A 16,671-nucleotide genomic window follows, 5' to 3' on the forward strand; every position below is an offset into this window, starting at 1 on the left:
TCATATTTTTTATATGAATTACAATTATCAGGTTCATCTGTTATATCGATTTTTTTCCCCGAAAATTTGTTTTCAGCAGAACAAATGATAATTTACTGGCGAGTTAACTTATTTGTTCATTCACCTAAAAATGCAACACTTCTATATCCTTATTTGCACGATCCAAATGGATCATAAAATGTATTAATGACCTTTTAGAGGTATGCAAAGTTTTGGGTCACTTTCAAATTTGTAATATTCATTTTCCTTTAACCTCTGCAGAAATTATGTCCCGTATAGTCCCAAAACGAAAGGGTCAGTGCATTTCTATTTTCTTTTTTCGAAGAATAACAAATCAGTTATTTGTATTTTCCAAGTTCAATTGATTCGTTTACAGATACCAGGCAAATGTGTTTTTATTTACGCAATGCATCAGTAGTATAATTCGTAATAAAATAAATGGAGCCCTTCTAAATTAAACAGTCGGTTAGAGCTTTTTACATTAGAAATAATTCGTTATTGCGTGTTTTGTTCCTGTTTGCTTGTTGTGTGTGTTTTAAAATAGCTCCTTGGTATGGCCAATTTCGCAATGCAAAATACAAACAAATATCATAAGCGCTTATGTGCAACAACACAAGCAAGTGGCAAGAAAGCAAAATGAAAATTAAAATGTAGTTTTTGCAATAGCAAATTCCAAAAATGAACATGTTGGGTTGTAAAGAGCGCCCGTTGAAATGATAGTGATACGTTGTTGCATTCAAGTACAGATTTGCAGGAAAATAAAATGAAGAAGAAAGTAGGAAATTTAAGAGAAAGGCGATGGAACGAATGTATATATTGTTTACAAAATGGCAAACAAGGTTCAGTAAAGTTTGTAAATGAAATTGTATTTTTAATAGAGAGTGCAGTAAATCCAAATTGTTTGTGTTTTTATTAAATTGATGACAGCCGGGTAAGATCAACCATACTTGTCTTAAGTAGTGTGATTTGTTCGAAGATAGTGAACGCATCGGGCCGTCGATGGTTTTTACGATTGGCAATCCGGAAGAGGTTGGGCCTTGGCTCTCAACCAATAGGAGAGGGGGCCAACTAAAGTGTTTTCCGTAATCGCAGGTGAAGTTGGCCGAATAAACAGTCAAATTCTCGATCAAATTTGAATCGACCTGTTGAAATGTATGAATATTAACCCAATTGGAAAGATTTTTATTTAATGAGCCCACAATTTGAGAAACAATTTTAATTTTAACTCGACCCATTAGATAAGTAATGTTGTTTTGTTCAAGGACCTGATTGAAAAGTGGGAGAAATTATTTTCTAAGATCATTGAACTTGAGGAAGCTATCGTTGACTAAACTACTTTTTGATACATTGTGATGAATATTCAGCACTATAGAACTGGAAAATCTGGGCATGATTGTATTTTGGTCAAAAAAATATTAAAAAGTAGTTTGTCATAATATGTCCGAGTCCGGTGAAGGCATCGTGACGTCATTTACGGTCGCCAATACGGAAGTGGTTTGCACCTAACTCTCGACCAATGGGAGGCGGCGCTCGGAAGCTGTCAGTCACAGGTAAGGCAGGACCAAAAAAATGAAAAAGTTGTTTGAAAAGGGCCGGAGCTTGAAGACAGCCCGCGCTGATGGCACAGCAATGCGGAGGGACAGCATCGCGCCCGCGGACTTAGCAGCGACCGGTTCCCGCGGGGATGCGAGCGAGAAAGCGGCCCTCAAGCGGAGCTCCATGTTCAGCCGTGGCGGCGCTGCAATTCGGATGATTTGACGCCGAGCCGAGCGACCACGCCACTTGAGTTTTCAACTTTTCCCCCCACCCGAACATGGCCGTCCGAGGCAACTCGCTCATGCCCTTCTCCATCCAGGCCATCCTGAACAAGAAGGACGACGACCGGCACTTGCCAGATCTGGACGTGTGTTTCTCCAAGACGACGTGCTGGAAAATATTCGGGGACGTGCGCGCCGCCTCCGGGGAGCCGCCCGAGAAGAGCTATGACTCGGACTCGGGGCTCAGCGAGGACAACGAGCCCAAGGCTGCCGGGATCGCGCAGGGACGGAGGGCGGAGAAGGACGACAGGGACGAAAGGGACGACAGGGACTCCCGGGACTCCCGGGACGACAGGGACGCCCGGGACGTAGGGGCCGCCTCGGACGTGATGGAGGAGAGTCCCCAGGAAGAGACGGACCACGAATCGGCGGCCGCGGACCACGGAAAGAGCGACTGCGAGCTGCACAACGCCGCCGGTAAGGAATGATGCGCCGATGACCAAAATAAACACACAAAATAAGGCCATTTTATTCTGCAAACGTGTCCACTTGGATATAAAATGACTGCGTGAGGGAGAAATTCAAACACCCGAGAGCAAACAAATAAAATATGAAGTTATGTTTGTTTTTAAGCTAAGACCAGTGCAAAAAATATTGACCTTTACGCACGCAATACATCCGGTATAAATACAATTTCATCAGTTATTATAGCCTTGCAAGGATGCTATTGATGTGTTTGAGGTCCAATCGAATTCATGCGTATTTATTGACAAATATCAGTTCGTTTTTAAAAATACAGTATCTTAGAATAAATTATTTTTTCCTTTTTTTGTAATTCAGGTAGTGCACAGGCATTCATTCACATTTAAAGTGACAACTTAATTTACAGCCGAGAGCAGAATATCATTTGAGTGTTAAATTTCCCATTAGGGATCAGAGGTTCATCCATTCAGAAATACGTTTATCCCATGCATTATCATTTAAAATATATTTAAAAGTTTGTCCTTGCAATGCACGTTAGAATAGAATATTTTCCTTTTTTTATAGGCATTAAGTGCTGCATATGAGGCCTATGCCAAGCTGCCCTTTCATTGGCCCTACAAAATACTTTATGGCGACCATTATTATTTGTTTAAATATTATTTTTAAGAAAATTGTTCACTTTGCAGGCATTTACTTAATTACCACGCCCACTACATCTAGAGGGAAATCAAATTCAAACACATGCAGTTTTAAATTATTTTTTACAACTACTACTTTGAAATAATAACAATTACATCTAAAAATGTTTTTAGTATTTGATAAATTTGCACTTTGACATCTTGCAATGCACCATATAAAATGAAACGTTTATAAATACGTGTCCTCGTGAGTGATGCTCACTGTATTTCTGATTAATTTAATATCTGCATGAAAAATGATCCGATGAAAAAATGTCTTGGCACAAAATGGGGGTGGATCAATTTCCTATTTCACGCGCCCCATTTTGTTGATCTAACAAGCATCTTATATTAGGCAAACACGCCAAAATTGTAATATTGGATTCTTTAAATGAGGGAACTATTTTAATCTCATCAAGCAACTTATTGCTAATAGGGGGCACATTCATTTGTAAAAGATTTACATTAAAAAAAAAAGTCTGGACATTATCTTCCAATTGTGTTAAAATTCCCTATTTTTCTCTACGTAAAGGTTTTTACAACTCATTTTAAAAATTTCAGAGCATCCTCACTAGCCTCGCGGTCAAATTGGATCGGACGTGAATCGCCGTCAATGGCAGTCAAACAGCATCACTTAATGGATAAAATAATGAAATAAAAATAACGTCTATCTCTGAGCGTAGGCCGACGATAATATTCTTGCAGTAGAACCATTGGGACTGTCCCCGATCCAATCGGAAATCGAACCCGAGCACCTCATTTTTAGAAGATCTTTTTTAATGGAAATTTAAGGGCTACAAAGCAATAAGATATCATGTCCTCTTAAGCAAATATTGCCACCCAAGCGTTGCTAAAATACCCACGTGGGCCTATGTCTCCCCCTCGCCACAGACTCGAGCGGCGCGGCGGACGACAAGTGCGGCGGCGAGCAGCCCAAGCAGAGGAAGAAGCGCTCCCGGGCGGCCTTCTCCCACGCGCAAGTCTTCGAGCTGGAGCGGCGCTTCAACCACCAACGCTACCTGTCCGGGCCCGAACGCGCCGACCTGGCCGCCTCCCTCAAGCTGACGGAGACTCAGGTGAAGATCTGGTTCCAGAACCGCCGCTACAAGACCAAGCGTCGGCAGATGGCCGCCGACCTGATGGCGTCCACGCCGGCCGCCAAGAAGGTGGCGGTCAAGGTGCTGGTGCGCGACGACCAGAGACAGTACGGCCCCGGCGAGGTGCTGCGACCCCCGCTGCTCTCCCTGCAGCCTTCTTACTACTACCCGTACGCATACTGCCTCCCCGCGTGGACGCTTTCGTGCGCGGGGAACCCGTGAAAAAAAACAATGGACTCTATTTATTTGGACTTTTTTTTTTCCTCCCCAATTATCTTCCTTTTCACGCTTTAACCGCCCCTTTTTTCTCCAACCAAAGTGGATGTCCATGAATGACAGGACCTAAAATTGGACATTTGTTGCTTTTCATTTCCATCCTACCTCTGCAGTGATTGACAGTTTTTTATTTTTTTTGACTTTTCATTCATTTTGCAGGTTGTGTTTTTAACCCTTCCCCAATTTTTCTCATTTTTTTTCCAGCTCTGTTTGCAAAGGTAAGACATATTTAAGCACTTTTTTTCTTGGAAGCATTTAAATAGAAGCAAAAAAAAAACCTGGCAGCGAAAGGGTTTCTTTATAATGTAATGTGTGCTTTTTTCTTGTGTTTTGGATGGTACAAAAATGATTAAAACATATCAGGCTTTTACTATAATTGGGTTGCAATTTTGTTTTGAGCCTGTTTAACTACAGATTCAAAGAAATAAAGAACAAACATTCAATAAAAATAAGGAAAACATGTTTGGGATTAGAGACAAATGGGATTTTTTTTCCTTTCGTCGCGTGGCTGCCAAAAGGAGCATTTGTTTAAAGTAGAGCCGTCTTTGGATCAAAATTGAATTATAATTAATATCCTGAGTTGGAATACCGCATGGGGTTAAATCCTGTTTGCCTGAGGTCAAGTGAGATAGGCTCCAGCACCCTCTGACACTGACAAGGGAATTTTGGGGATCTTAATGCATTGTTTATAATAATAATGAAATACACGATGTCATGTCCAAGTGTATACATTCCTCTATGAAATGCAAGTGACAAATTCATTTGTCACAATCAATCTTTCTTACGTTATTAATGTGTCCTTTTCATTCCTGCCATGAAAAAAACACCAAAATTAAGGAATTTGAACTAAAAAACAAAGTTGAAACCATATGAATGCAAGTAACAAGCTTTTTAAACAAGATAAAAAGGTCCTTAAATTAGACTATAATGCCACAAAATGTTGACTTTTCTTTCATGCAGTGTTGTTTCATATCTACTAATCAAAATTGATGTGGCATAATAGCTAGAGCATGTTTTATGAAAGAATGCCAAGATATCTATATAAAGAATACATTTTTTTTTTATTAATGACAATAATGGGAAGTGAACAAACAAATAAGCTATTTGGACTCTCCCTTGATATTTGAGAAGATTCTACTTTGGGGGCCTTCAGCAGATGGTCATCAAACAAATATGGAAAACAAATACACACACGGGCCAGTTTTTCGGGTTATTTTTCTATTTCACTGTGTGCATATGACAGCGGTTTTAGGATAATATTTCTAATCAACGGAGTTAAATCACACAAATGATGCCTGAACCTGACCACTGATTTTCAATGTGCCTTTAAGAAATCCTAACGAGGCTCACCTGAGTGACCCAGGTGCTCATTCTCCCTCGTCTTCATCCTGATTGGAGGAGAAATGTGTACCAAAATGGGGCAGATGACAACTTTTATTAAAAAAAAAAGGCCTTATTGTATTGTTCAAAGTTTGTCATGTCTTACTGTTGTGCAGCCACCGACGCTCAGTTCGAATCCATTTGAAATAATTCCTATATTTGATGTTTATCGCAAAATACGAGCGTGCAAATACGACTACAATTATCTTTCAAATGGGGGCCTAAAATGTTGTCCCATAAACCGCAAGTTTAAGACCCCTACCCTGTATGAATGATACATATAAGAAAAAAACATAAATCATGCACGAAAGGGTTAAAATAATATTTCATTTTTATTTATAATTTAAATCAGTCAACTGATAAATGACAGAGGAGGTACAAGGTATGACCTTGGCAAATACAGTCAATTATATAGCTTTATTTTTAGTTTCCGTGCATAAAATTGAGGTTTTGTTTGGTCCCCAAGCAACGTTGGATGACGTCACGATATGGACGAAACCATTCTGTCGATTCGCTCCTGTGTTTACGCCTTCAAGAGCTTCCACGCCGTCATGACGAAAACGACGGACACCGCCGTCCATATGAGAGCTCTCGAGTGCGTCTCGTGCGCGTCCCAATGCCCGAAAAACCTGCCGGTCCGTTTGGAAGAGGCCACTTTTATTCTTCACCAACTTCAACCGCCGCGTTGGTACAGTCAAAATGGCTTCCTGTCGCTACCTCCACTCGTGTTAATCTGCCTGTAAATGTTAGCCCAATTGTTTGAATTGTAATCCTCGCGTCGTCGTAGTTCTGAGGTAGGAGAAAGGGGGTCTTTCTCTTTCTTTGGCGGACACTGGCTGAGGACCCCTCGCCGTCATGTCGGATTCGGAGGAGGAGAGCCAGGAACGGCAGCTTAAAATTGTGGTCATCGGCGACGGCGCTTGCGGGAAGGTAAGCGATAATCATCGGATACCTTGTTCATTTTGCACTAAGAGGGAAGAGAAATATGCATTGGAAGAGTTTTGTCACGCAGGCGTATAATCAAATGTGCATATAATGAAATTATTGCGACGCTTATCGGCGTCCTCGGCGTGCTGCTCCTGGCTCTGCAGTCTGCAGTGGTTACCATGGCGACGGACGCTCAACGACGACAGATGGGAATGAGCTCAGCTATTGACACTCGTGATGCAACTTTGCAACTTTAGATTCATCCCACTTTTGAATTCGGTTCATTTGTACGGTGGAGTGAAGGCAATATGACATACAAATATGCTTTTCGGCAATTATTACTCTGACAAGCTGTTTGGGCGTGTATTAGATTGCCACACTAATTTTCCTCGGCGATCCAAGTGATGATAAACATGGGAAATAATATAACTTTCTCCCAGTAAGTCCATATACATTGTAATTTCTTATAACATATTAAGTCAATGGAGACAGAATGAACTAGCGGAATTGTTATGATTAGCACTATGGGTGTAGTTAAATAATAATTGGACACGATGGCAGTGCGGCAGGAGGAGTTAATAAAAGATGACTGCTTTTAGTGCACTTTTAATCACCTTATTTAATAATATAAAAACTAATGTGATAAGAAATTCTCCTTCATAAGGCTAAAGCCAAAACACTTAATTACCGATACTGCAACAAAAATGAAATAAAATGCATCTCGATCATCATAGATTAATAGATTTAAAAAAAATGAATATGTAAATGAGCCCTGTCCTATTAGTTAAACATTCTTCTGTGACAGGCGTCATTGAAAAATAAGGTATGAATTAAGAGTGTACGTACTTTGAATGTTCGTAGTATAAATACAGCACAATAACAATACTTCCATTAGAGCTCATTTTCCCAGATGTGTTGTTTTTATTGCACAACAGTAAAAAAGCAACTTTCAATTGGCTGCCCAACATTGCATTTCATTGCATTTCATGCATTTCATTGCTTTAGTGTGTTTTTAGCCACTATGTAGTTATACTGTAAGCTCTTTTTCCTTGATGCTAAATGACCGGTTATTGCCGAGTTTAAAGTCACCGCATGTTTGGGAAGCTAACATTACTATTAGCAACTTCGAGGATTAGTCTGCGACGATGCAGGACCGCAAGCACGAGCCGCCTTCCCTCTTCTATAATAACATCATTTATTATCTAGAATATGGCTTTCCCAAAGACTTGCAATCGCCATTTTTTTTTAGGTTGGAGAAGGTTCATGCAAATGTAAATTGTGGTGTTTATTCTAAACCGAGTATGTCGGTCAGGCCATTTTTCTAACTATTGTATTTTCAAATTGAAGAACACTGAACATATTCAAATGTGAACTGTGGACTTCAATTCTGTCAGGTAATTCATCATTTTGCAAGCAGAAATAATTGAAATATTATATTTAACATATGTACCGATCACACTGCTGCGTATTTTGCACCAATTTCGTATATTATATTAACTAAGCCATATTGTACCAAACTGTGAATACAGCACCCTCGTGCACCTAGATGGTACGTAGAAATAAATTCCATTAGAAAGAAATACAGTAATCCCTCAAATATCGCGGTTAATGTAGACCAGAAATGAAAAATCGCAAAGTAGGGTCACCCCTATTATGACTACTTTATTTTTCTTCACTGATGAAGTCCAAGTAGCAAAAGTGGCTTCCGCTTACGAGTTTCAGTGTGGATTTTCACATTTTTAGAAACTTAAAAAATAATAATAATACAAAAAAAATTAATAGCAGAAAAAAAAAATCGCTAAAAAGTGAATTTGCGTTAAGTAAAGACGCATTAATCGAGGGATGACTGTATTTTCACCCACTGAAACATGTCAGAAGAAGAAAAAAGATGGTTTTTAACCCATAAAATCAGTAACTCTAAAAAACATAACAAAAAGTACAATATGAATAATGCACAACACTTCAAGATAGTAATAAATCAAAGATGTATTTAAGCAGGGATTCTTTAGCGTTGGACTCAAAGGAGGATGGATGCCAAATTTGAGCATCCTTTTTATGAGTTAATTTTTCTTTATGAAAAAAAAAAACAGTTTTCAAAACATTGAACCACTGCAGCTCTCAAATACACAATCAAAACAAAAGAACGTGAATATTTGACCCGATGGTGCGCAAGATGAATGGCGTCATTCTGAAAAGCCGCCATTTTTGTTTTTTTTAGAATGGCAGAAACACACACAGGAGTCAGTTCCCAGCAGATACGCTACATTTAATACCCCCCCGACACACACACACTCCTACACACACCCGTGCCAGTTGTCACCTCATCACTGACTTACCTGCTTGTGCATCGAGCTCCAAAAAAATAGCAGCCCCTGCAAAACCCGCCATTTATATTCCGTCCCGCTGACTGACATCTTGAATGCCACCCCACCCTATTAATGTCACGTTGCCCGGCAAATTGCAATGGGATCGGTTTATCTTGGACGCCATTCTCCGCTGGTATTTTGCCTTGCGGTCGGACGCTCCATTCAGAAAAATAGCAAGATGTGGGAAGGCTTGTCCACCTGAGTCAGATGTTTTTTTCAAAATATCTGGACTCTCTCGCATAGAGCGGGAGCTTTAATACGCAACGTTTAACTTACACACCAGTCTATTTTTCCACCTGAGGACTGGGCTTTTTTTCTTCAATATTTGCTGTTCCCTTTAGAAACAAGTCGGGATTGGACGCGGGGTTAAATGGAAGGCGTTGAAGCGGTTATTGCAGACTTGAAAGTCCAAGGTATGAAAGTCGGTCAAGTGTGTTTTGGACAGAATTAGCCAAGAAAAAGCTGTCAAAATAGGCTATTAAGAAATCAGTGGCAAAGATGGCATCTCTTACCAAGTCATTTTTAAACTTACCGTCATAATAAATACAAAAAATTGGAGTATACTGTATACTTGCTAAAAACTGGGTTTCCTTTTTTTGTAGGTGTACATTTTATGGGAATCAACACAGGTTTTGTTTGGTTGATGAGTTTTTCTCGTTTTTCTCCAAAATTATAAAAAATGACTCAGGCAATTATGCCCGTGTTTCCCAAACTTTTTAGAGATGCGGCACACTTTTTACTTTTTTTAAACTAATTAAACAATATTAAGTCATTCTCATCAAACCCTACAACAAAAACGTTCAAATACAAATTTTCACACTGACCATTTCTCTTATTTTTATTCTCTGTTAAAACCTACTGTTATAAAAAGTGAACTTACAAGTTTGCGGCACAAAGTTTTTGCTTTATAAACAATAGTCTAATCCTCTAATTCAAAATTAACAACATAAAGTCATTCTCATCAAACTTTTGTCAACAGCAATCAAACCCTCCAAAAACGTTCAAATACAAATTTTCACACTGACGATTGTCGCCAAAATTGACATCCGCGGTTTGAGTCATGTAAAAAATAAGCAATGTACCGATTTTAATCTCAAAATTTGACGACAGTTCTTTTCAATATTATTTAAATCTACTAATATTACACGATAAGCCGTTTTATGCTCACACAGACTTCATGTCACCAAAAGTCAATGCCTTTAAAACCAAACACGTTCACGAACCATATCACCATAACTTACTAAATCTCGTAATATTACATATTTTTTTTCTCCTAATAATACTTCAATCTTGTAATATTACACGAAAGTCCGTTTTTTGCTCACACAGATTTCACTTCGGCAAAAGTCGAAGTCTGCGAATCCAAACGTTACATAAAACTACGCTACAAAACGACTTTAAACTCAAATTTGAATCTTGTAATAGTACAATGGTCATCATATTTCATATTATTAAGATTTTTCCCTCGAAATATTACAATGTGTGTTCTTGGCAAATCATTTCCTGCGGCCCAGTGGTTGGCAAACACTGAATTATGCTATTAAAAATCTCAGCGCCATTCCACAATTCGATGACGTTTTATGACATCCCACCCTTCAAATCTTCAATATTCTTTGTACCAAACACAAAATCTCAATTTCTGACTAAATTTCCTTCTCAGACCAAAATTTAAAGCGACACAACCATCCTCGTACGCAACTTTTGCAGTCAAGAGTACAAAGAGTCGCATCGTCTTTGCTGTTTTTTCTCCTCCGCTTCCCCAAGTTTCTTGTTTCACGGGACCTCCCCCCCATTTCCCGGCATCGGGATCACGGTTGACCCTGTGCTGGAGTGTCAGGATTACGCCAGCGTTCACATTCGCTGCTCCAATTGTACGCTGAAGAAAAAAACAACAACTACAAAGGCACTACGTTTAAAAAAAGGGAAAGCCAAGCTACCGCGACGCCAAGACAAATGTCCGAGAAGGCCAACCCGAGCATGAGGGATTCATTTTTGCTGTCCTAGCTCGTTATTCCCGTGTTGCCGCTGATTGTTCGAGCGACCCAAATGAGCCGCCTTCCCCTCGTTGCCGTCAAGATTCCGTCGCTTTTGAGGCCACGACGAGCTGAGAACAAACCATTTTCAGGTCAATAAACGTCTGCAACGATTAGCTTGGCGACACGCTGAACGAGAGTTAGCATTTTAGCCTGGTGGTTCTGCCATTTTTGGTCTTCGGATTTCCTGGGAGGAGTTTGCTTTCCTTTCCCTGTGGTTGCATTTATTTTATTTTTTCCGTCTGGGTACTCGGAGGTTTCTCCCGCACTCCCAAAACATTTTTTTGTTTCTTCGAAGCTCGTAGATTGGTTTTAGGAGGGTCCTAAAATGATTAGGAATGTTCCCATTGGCTTCTCGCCAACGGGGTGTTAGAAACGAGACCATGATGCAATGGATTTCCTTTAAAACAGAGTCGTGCTCAGGTGTGGCGTTGACATTATGGCAAGTTAATAAATAGACATCCCATGTTTCCTGTTTTGCTCCCGCCGCACATCCATCAAAATGAATTCCAGTCGGCCGCGTCAACAAGCCGCAGACTCGCTATTTTCTCCTTGACAGTGATGGAGGTTTCCTCATTTGCGGTAATTATTCGCTCCGCAGTCCGGAGACGTGACACGCACCCCTCGGTCTGGTTTTGTCGTCAGAGTTTGACAGGTCCATCCGCAGATCGTCGTCCCGTCTCTGGTTGGGTCTGCGAAAGGAATTTTCAAAATAACGCCAACGCTACGCTTTGTTGCTGGGTCTTGAGGACGATGAGAAAAATGACTTTGCGTGATGAATTGCGTTGGACTGGCGGCGCGGGAGGGAAATCATGGGGGAACGAGAACATGGTTTCCCAATTTTAAGGTCAGGACCCAAAATTGGGCGAAGGCGGGACTTTACAAAGCTGCTGATCCGCTATTAAGCCAACTTTAGGGATTGGCGGACATTTTTTTATGGAAGAACCCATTCAGTTTTTCTTTCAGTTAAGTTTAGCACTGTTTTAGTGGAAAGCCTAGAAATGTCTCATTTTAAATGGGTTAGAAATATTTTTGATTAAAATGTAACACATTGTACACTTTTTCAAAATTGTTATAACTCATTTCTCTATATTTTCTATCCATATCAATGGTCTTGTGGAGGTTTTGCATCAATTTCATCGCGTCTTTTACATCTGATTGTTTTTCTTTAGTTGTTTTTCATCGTATAAAGGTATCATTTTTTTTAAATGTGGATTTTTTTCATGAAATTGATATACAGTTTTTGCTCTCTTTGTTGAAGTCATTGTCACATGGTTTCATTTGGCTTACAAAAATGTTAAATGTCCTCATTAGGATTAAATTGCTTCATTCAGCTCTACTCTCACCAACACACTTACTAACTAATTAATTATTTTATTTATTAACTTATTTATGGCCTATTGATTTATGTCTAAAATGTATTTTTCTGTGTCTGTATTCTCACCCTCTTGCTACGGTGACAATGAAATTTCCCGAATACGGCATGAATAAAGTTATCTCATCTAATCTACTTATGTACTGTATTGTCTATGTTCATAACATATTGTAAAAATACAGAGAGCAAGGGGATTGGAAAAACAAAATAAAATCAATATACCTTTTTAAATTGCTTCACAGACCACCACCATTTTTTTTCTCTGCTCACATTTCCCATTTGTCTTCGGTAATGTAATGTTTGCATCATATTTTTTTAACACACGATGTGGCATCTCTGAAGTCCCAAAAAGTGAAAGCTAACATCTTCCAGCGCCCTGTTGTTACTCCCCGTTGACTGCGATGTCTCTCCTTTTTTTGCCGCTGTGTTCCAGACTTCACTCGCCACCAGGTTTGCTCAGGATGCCTTTGGGAAGCAGTACAAACAAACCATCGGTCTGGATTTCTTTCTGAAGAGAATAAGCCTTCCAGGTGAGACATCCATCCAGCAGCACTCATCTGGCTCACGCATGCGCCACAACATCACTATTCACCGCGCACGCGTCAATACACTGAATTCGTTAATGGCCGAAAGACGAGAAAATTGGCGGAAGCCTCTAACGTAGCAACATTCAAAATAGCATTGACATTTTAGATGCAAACGCAGGAAACTGTTAACTCAATGACACTAGTGGGCGTCCAATTGGGTTCAAGTGGGAGGGCTGACATCCAGTGGTCGATTGGTCGCTGGTTTCATTGGACTGGATGTCGTAGACTGGTGACAAACTGAGTTATTTATTTATTAACTTATCTATTACCGATGTATTTATGTCTAGATTGTCTTTTTCTGTGTCTGTATTCTCACCCTCTTGCTACAGTGACAGTGAAATTTCCCAAATATGGGATGAATAAAGTAATCTAATCTAATCTAAGACCTCAGTTATAGCATGTCTTTCATCGAAAATGGCCCTGAAAGAGTAAATTAGCTGATATTTTTCATTTGAAAGGAAACATGACTGTTCACATTTAGTCATTCGTCATAAAGACTCAAGTGAGAAGGGATTGGACGTCTCTACGCATCAATTGCATCCAAAGAACAAACATCTTTTTAGATGAATGCACCATATGTTAGCGTCGTGTGGTGATTAATCACGTTAGCCGGCATAGTGACAACTATCTCCCGCATCATTGATTTAGTCTAAACACTGAAGAGTTGAGTACAGTCTATTTTATTAGATATATTATTAAAATTGAGCCAGGTGACGATAGAAGGATTGGTCCACCACGTAGGGAATTTTGTCATCTTTTTTTCAAATATTCATCGCACACAAACATTTCAGTCCATCAATACAATTTTTATATTGTGCCAAAAAAACACAAGAAAATTTAAAATGGAGGTCATGTTAATTTTTTGGGGTACAAACGTATTTATTCTTATTATATTATTATGATTATATAAGAAGGGCGGCCCGGCGGAGTGAGTGGTTAGCGCATCGGCCTCACGGTGGGGGATCTGGGTTCAAATTCAGGTCGGTCCAACTGTGTGGAGATTGCATGTTCGCTCTCTGGGCCTGCGTGGGTTTTCTCCGGGTACTCTGATTTCCTCCCACATTCCAAAAACATGCACTGTAGGCTGATTGGACACTCTAAATTGCCCCTAGCTATGAGTGATTTCCTGTTTGTCTTATTGTGCCCTGCAATTGGCTGGCCACCAATGGCCCAAAGTCAGCTGGGATAGGCTCCAGCACCCCCCGCGACCCTAGTGAGGATAAAGCGCTTCAGAAAATGCGATTATATAATATAATATCAAATATAAAAACAAATCACAAAAGCTGGCAAATACTTTTTACCATACCTTAATGTACTATTATTTATTTATCATTATCATCTCACCCAGCACAGGTGATACACATTAGCTTGAGATGCTACATAACGAAAAAAAAAACCCCCAGAACAGATTATGTTTGACCTTGGTGGTTCCACTCAACTTGGCATTTATATTTCCCATGTTTTTTTTTGGAGCGTTCCATCTTTTTCGTGTCCAGCGGTTCTCGCCAGGGGTTTGTTGGGCTAATTCTTGCTTGCCTTCATCCGGTTGGAGCTGAATGTCTCTTTTCTGGTGGCGCCTCATTGTAGCGCGTCTGCCACTTCTCAGACTTATTCGCTGTGAAGGCTTTTCTCTCCAGCGCAAACAGCCCACAAGGCCGATGGACAGCTCGCGTCCAGGCCCGGGCCAGCCTCGCTCCGAATCCTGCGAGCACGGCCTAGTGTAAATACATCAACAGTTTTATGTTCCTATCGTGGATCCGCAAGTTGGGCTCATCTTTGTCCGTGCCATCTAAAACATTTGCGTTCCTTATGCCGACCTTACTCTGTAGGCTCCTTAGATAAAAAAAAAAGGAAATGTTTATTGACTGCTGCTATATTTACACATTTTGACATGACTTGTCGCCATGTGAAATAGGGATTTTTTTTCTTCCTGGCGTATAAAATTTCATGACCGTATTTTTTCGCATATATGGCGTATTTATCGCTACGAAAAATGATGACTGAATCGAAGGTACGGCTTATATGCGCACAAATTAGACTTGAAACTGCAAGGTTACAAAAACGAAACAGCATAACGCAAAACAATGCGGCCGATATGGTCATTTATATCAAAATAGAGAAACGATAAACAGATAAACCGCTAAACAAAATGTATTATGATGTCTATGGATGAAATTCAAGAAAGAAAATAAACCGTATCTTGCATAAAACGTGAAAAAACTCACTTGTGCCCGCCATTGCTGCAAACTAGTCCGCTACGGACACACTTTCTGGTTGTACTGCTCACATGACTTCCTTTTTGAATTTGTCTACGTGCAGGCAACACCCTTTCGTAAATCCAGCATACGATCCTTTCGATTCATAAAGTAGGATCTCAGAAAAACCACTTGCGACGATTTTTATTAAGATTTTCCCTTCAAAGTAACACATTTGTACTCCCTATTAAAACCATGAATATGGAGGTGAAAATTGTGAGTCAGGGGGCATCTTATACAAGGGAAATTGTCAAATTCAACCATTTTAAGGCAATTTTAAGGCTACGGCTTATACGCGGATGCGACTAATATGCGAGAAAATACGGTACTTAACATCTACCAGGCCTAAAGTCCGCAAAGTTTCTCTAGTTTTTCATCCCTAATAAAACAACATTTATTAAAGTTGTACGCACAAAGCGGAGGTTCTCCTGATTTGCCAGTTGGACGACGCAGTTGCATTTTGATTCAAGACACTAGGGAGAAGTAAAACCCCCCAAAAATGTTGCGGTAGAGCCCGTCGTAAGCGCCGTCCTCACCGAGCTGGACTTAATATGAACTTGGGCTAATCCCGCGGCTACCCTTGTTGGACGCGTCTTTATTGGACCTTTGAGGGCTAAACTGTGCACCGTTATGTCAACGTACTGCGCATATATCTATATCAGTGGAGCAGCAACCATACTGGCTCAACACTCGAGTTGTTAAAGAGCCCATTTTCTGGGGAATTGGGTGTTGATGAGCTGAGGAGGAGGGTGGCTCGGCGAACTGGGTGGTCTCCAACTTCGTGAAGACCATCGCCGGGTCTCCACGGAGCCGTAAACCGTCTTTCGCTGCAGTCTTTGTGTACGTCCAGGGTTACTTTTAAGCCCTCTCACCACGGAGGCCCAAATGTAACGCACATTTTCCACGGAAAGGCGAGGTGAGACCAGGCCGACGAGAACACAACTTTTGAGGGGATTGAAAAACAAAGGCCTTCGAGTCCAGATGTTGAAGACCAGCGACGAATGCGGGAATTCAGTTTTTTTTTGCGAACTGGGCTACGGCCACAACAATGATTTTCTTCCGCTGGAATTTGGGCATTTGTGAAGGTGGAGGGAATAATGAAGTAGTTCCAAATAGCAGTCAGGGTTAGCATCAAACCTTCACAACGTGGAACAAAAAATCTCCAAAAGCATATTAGAACAGCTGCACTTTATTTAGGGTTAATCAGAGGCACTTTAAATTGTGGCATGTGTGCGCCGACTCCAGTTGAAACGTGATTGAATGTGATTGGTTAAGTCCCAATGCAGCTACACCCCAACTTATTAGAGGTACGCATTCTTATGATCTCACTTGTTTTCTTTTGATCGTCCCCTTGGAAATCCATGCTATACTTAACAATTCGGCTGCACCGTGAGAATAGTCGTATCGATTCTTCGGCATTGACGACTTATCGATACGGGCTTCTCATTGGGTATCGAT

At 40.4% G+C, this 16,671-nt stretch overlaps 2 protein-coding genes across 3 annotated transcripts in view; both read left to right on the top strand.

The window, feature by feature from the left end:
* The first annotated feature begins 1,091 nt into the window (after positions 1–1,091).
* On the top strand, positions 1,092–5,223 carry nkx3-2 (NK3 homeobox 2). Its single transcript, XM_077609564.1, has 2 exons — positions 1,092–2,234; positions 3,809–5,223. The coding sequence occupies exons 1-2, from the start codon at positions 1,814–1,816 to the stop codon at positions 4,234–4,236; spliced, it is 849 nt and encodes a 282-aa protein (XP_077465690.1). The 5' UTR covers positions 1,092–1,813; the 3' UTR covers positions 4,237–5,223.
* A 987-nt stretch (positions 5,224–6,210) lies between these two features.
* The window catches only part of rab28 (RAB28, member RAS oncogene family), a 35,079-nt gene continuing 24,618 nt past the window's right edge, over positions 6,211–16,671 (top strand). The window contains exons 1-2 of one of the 2 annotated variants that reach the window (XM_077610228.1): positions 6,211–6,600; positions 12,805–12,901. In XM_077610228.1, coding sequence (XP_077466354.1) covers positions 6,526–6,600; positions 12,805–12,901 — 172 coding nt within the window. In that variant the 5' untranslated portion in view covers positions 6,211–6,525. The remainder of the gene's footprint in view (positions 6,601–12,804; positions 12,902–16,671) is intronic. The other variant, XM_077610229.1, reaches the window with a different exon arrangement.

This window comes from Stigmatopora argus, chromosome 9 (genome assembly GCF_051989625.1).
Source record: "Stigmatopora argus isolate UIUO_Sarg chromosome 9, RoL_Sarg_1.0, whole genome shotgun sequence".
Lineage (NCBI taxonomy): Eukaryota > Metazoa > Chordata > Actinopteri > Syngnathiformes > Syngnathidae > Stigmatopora > Stigmatopora argus.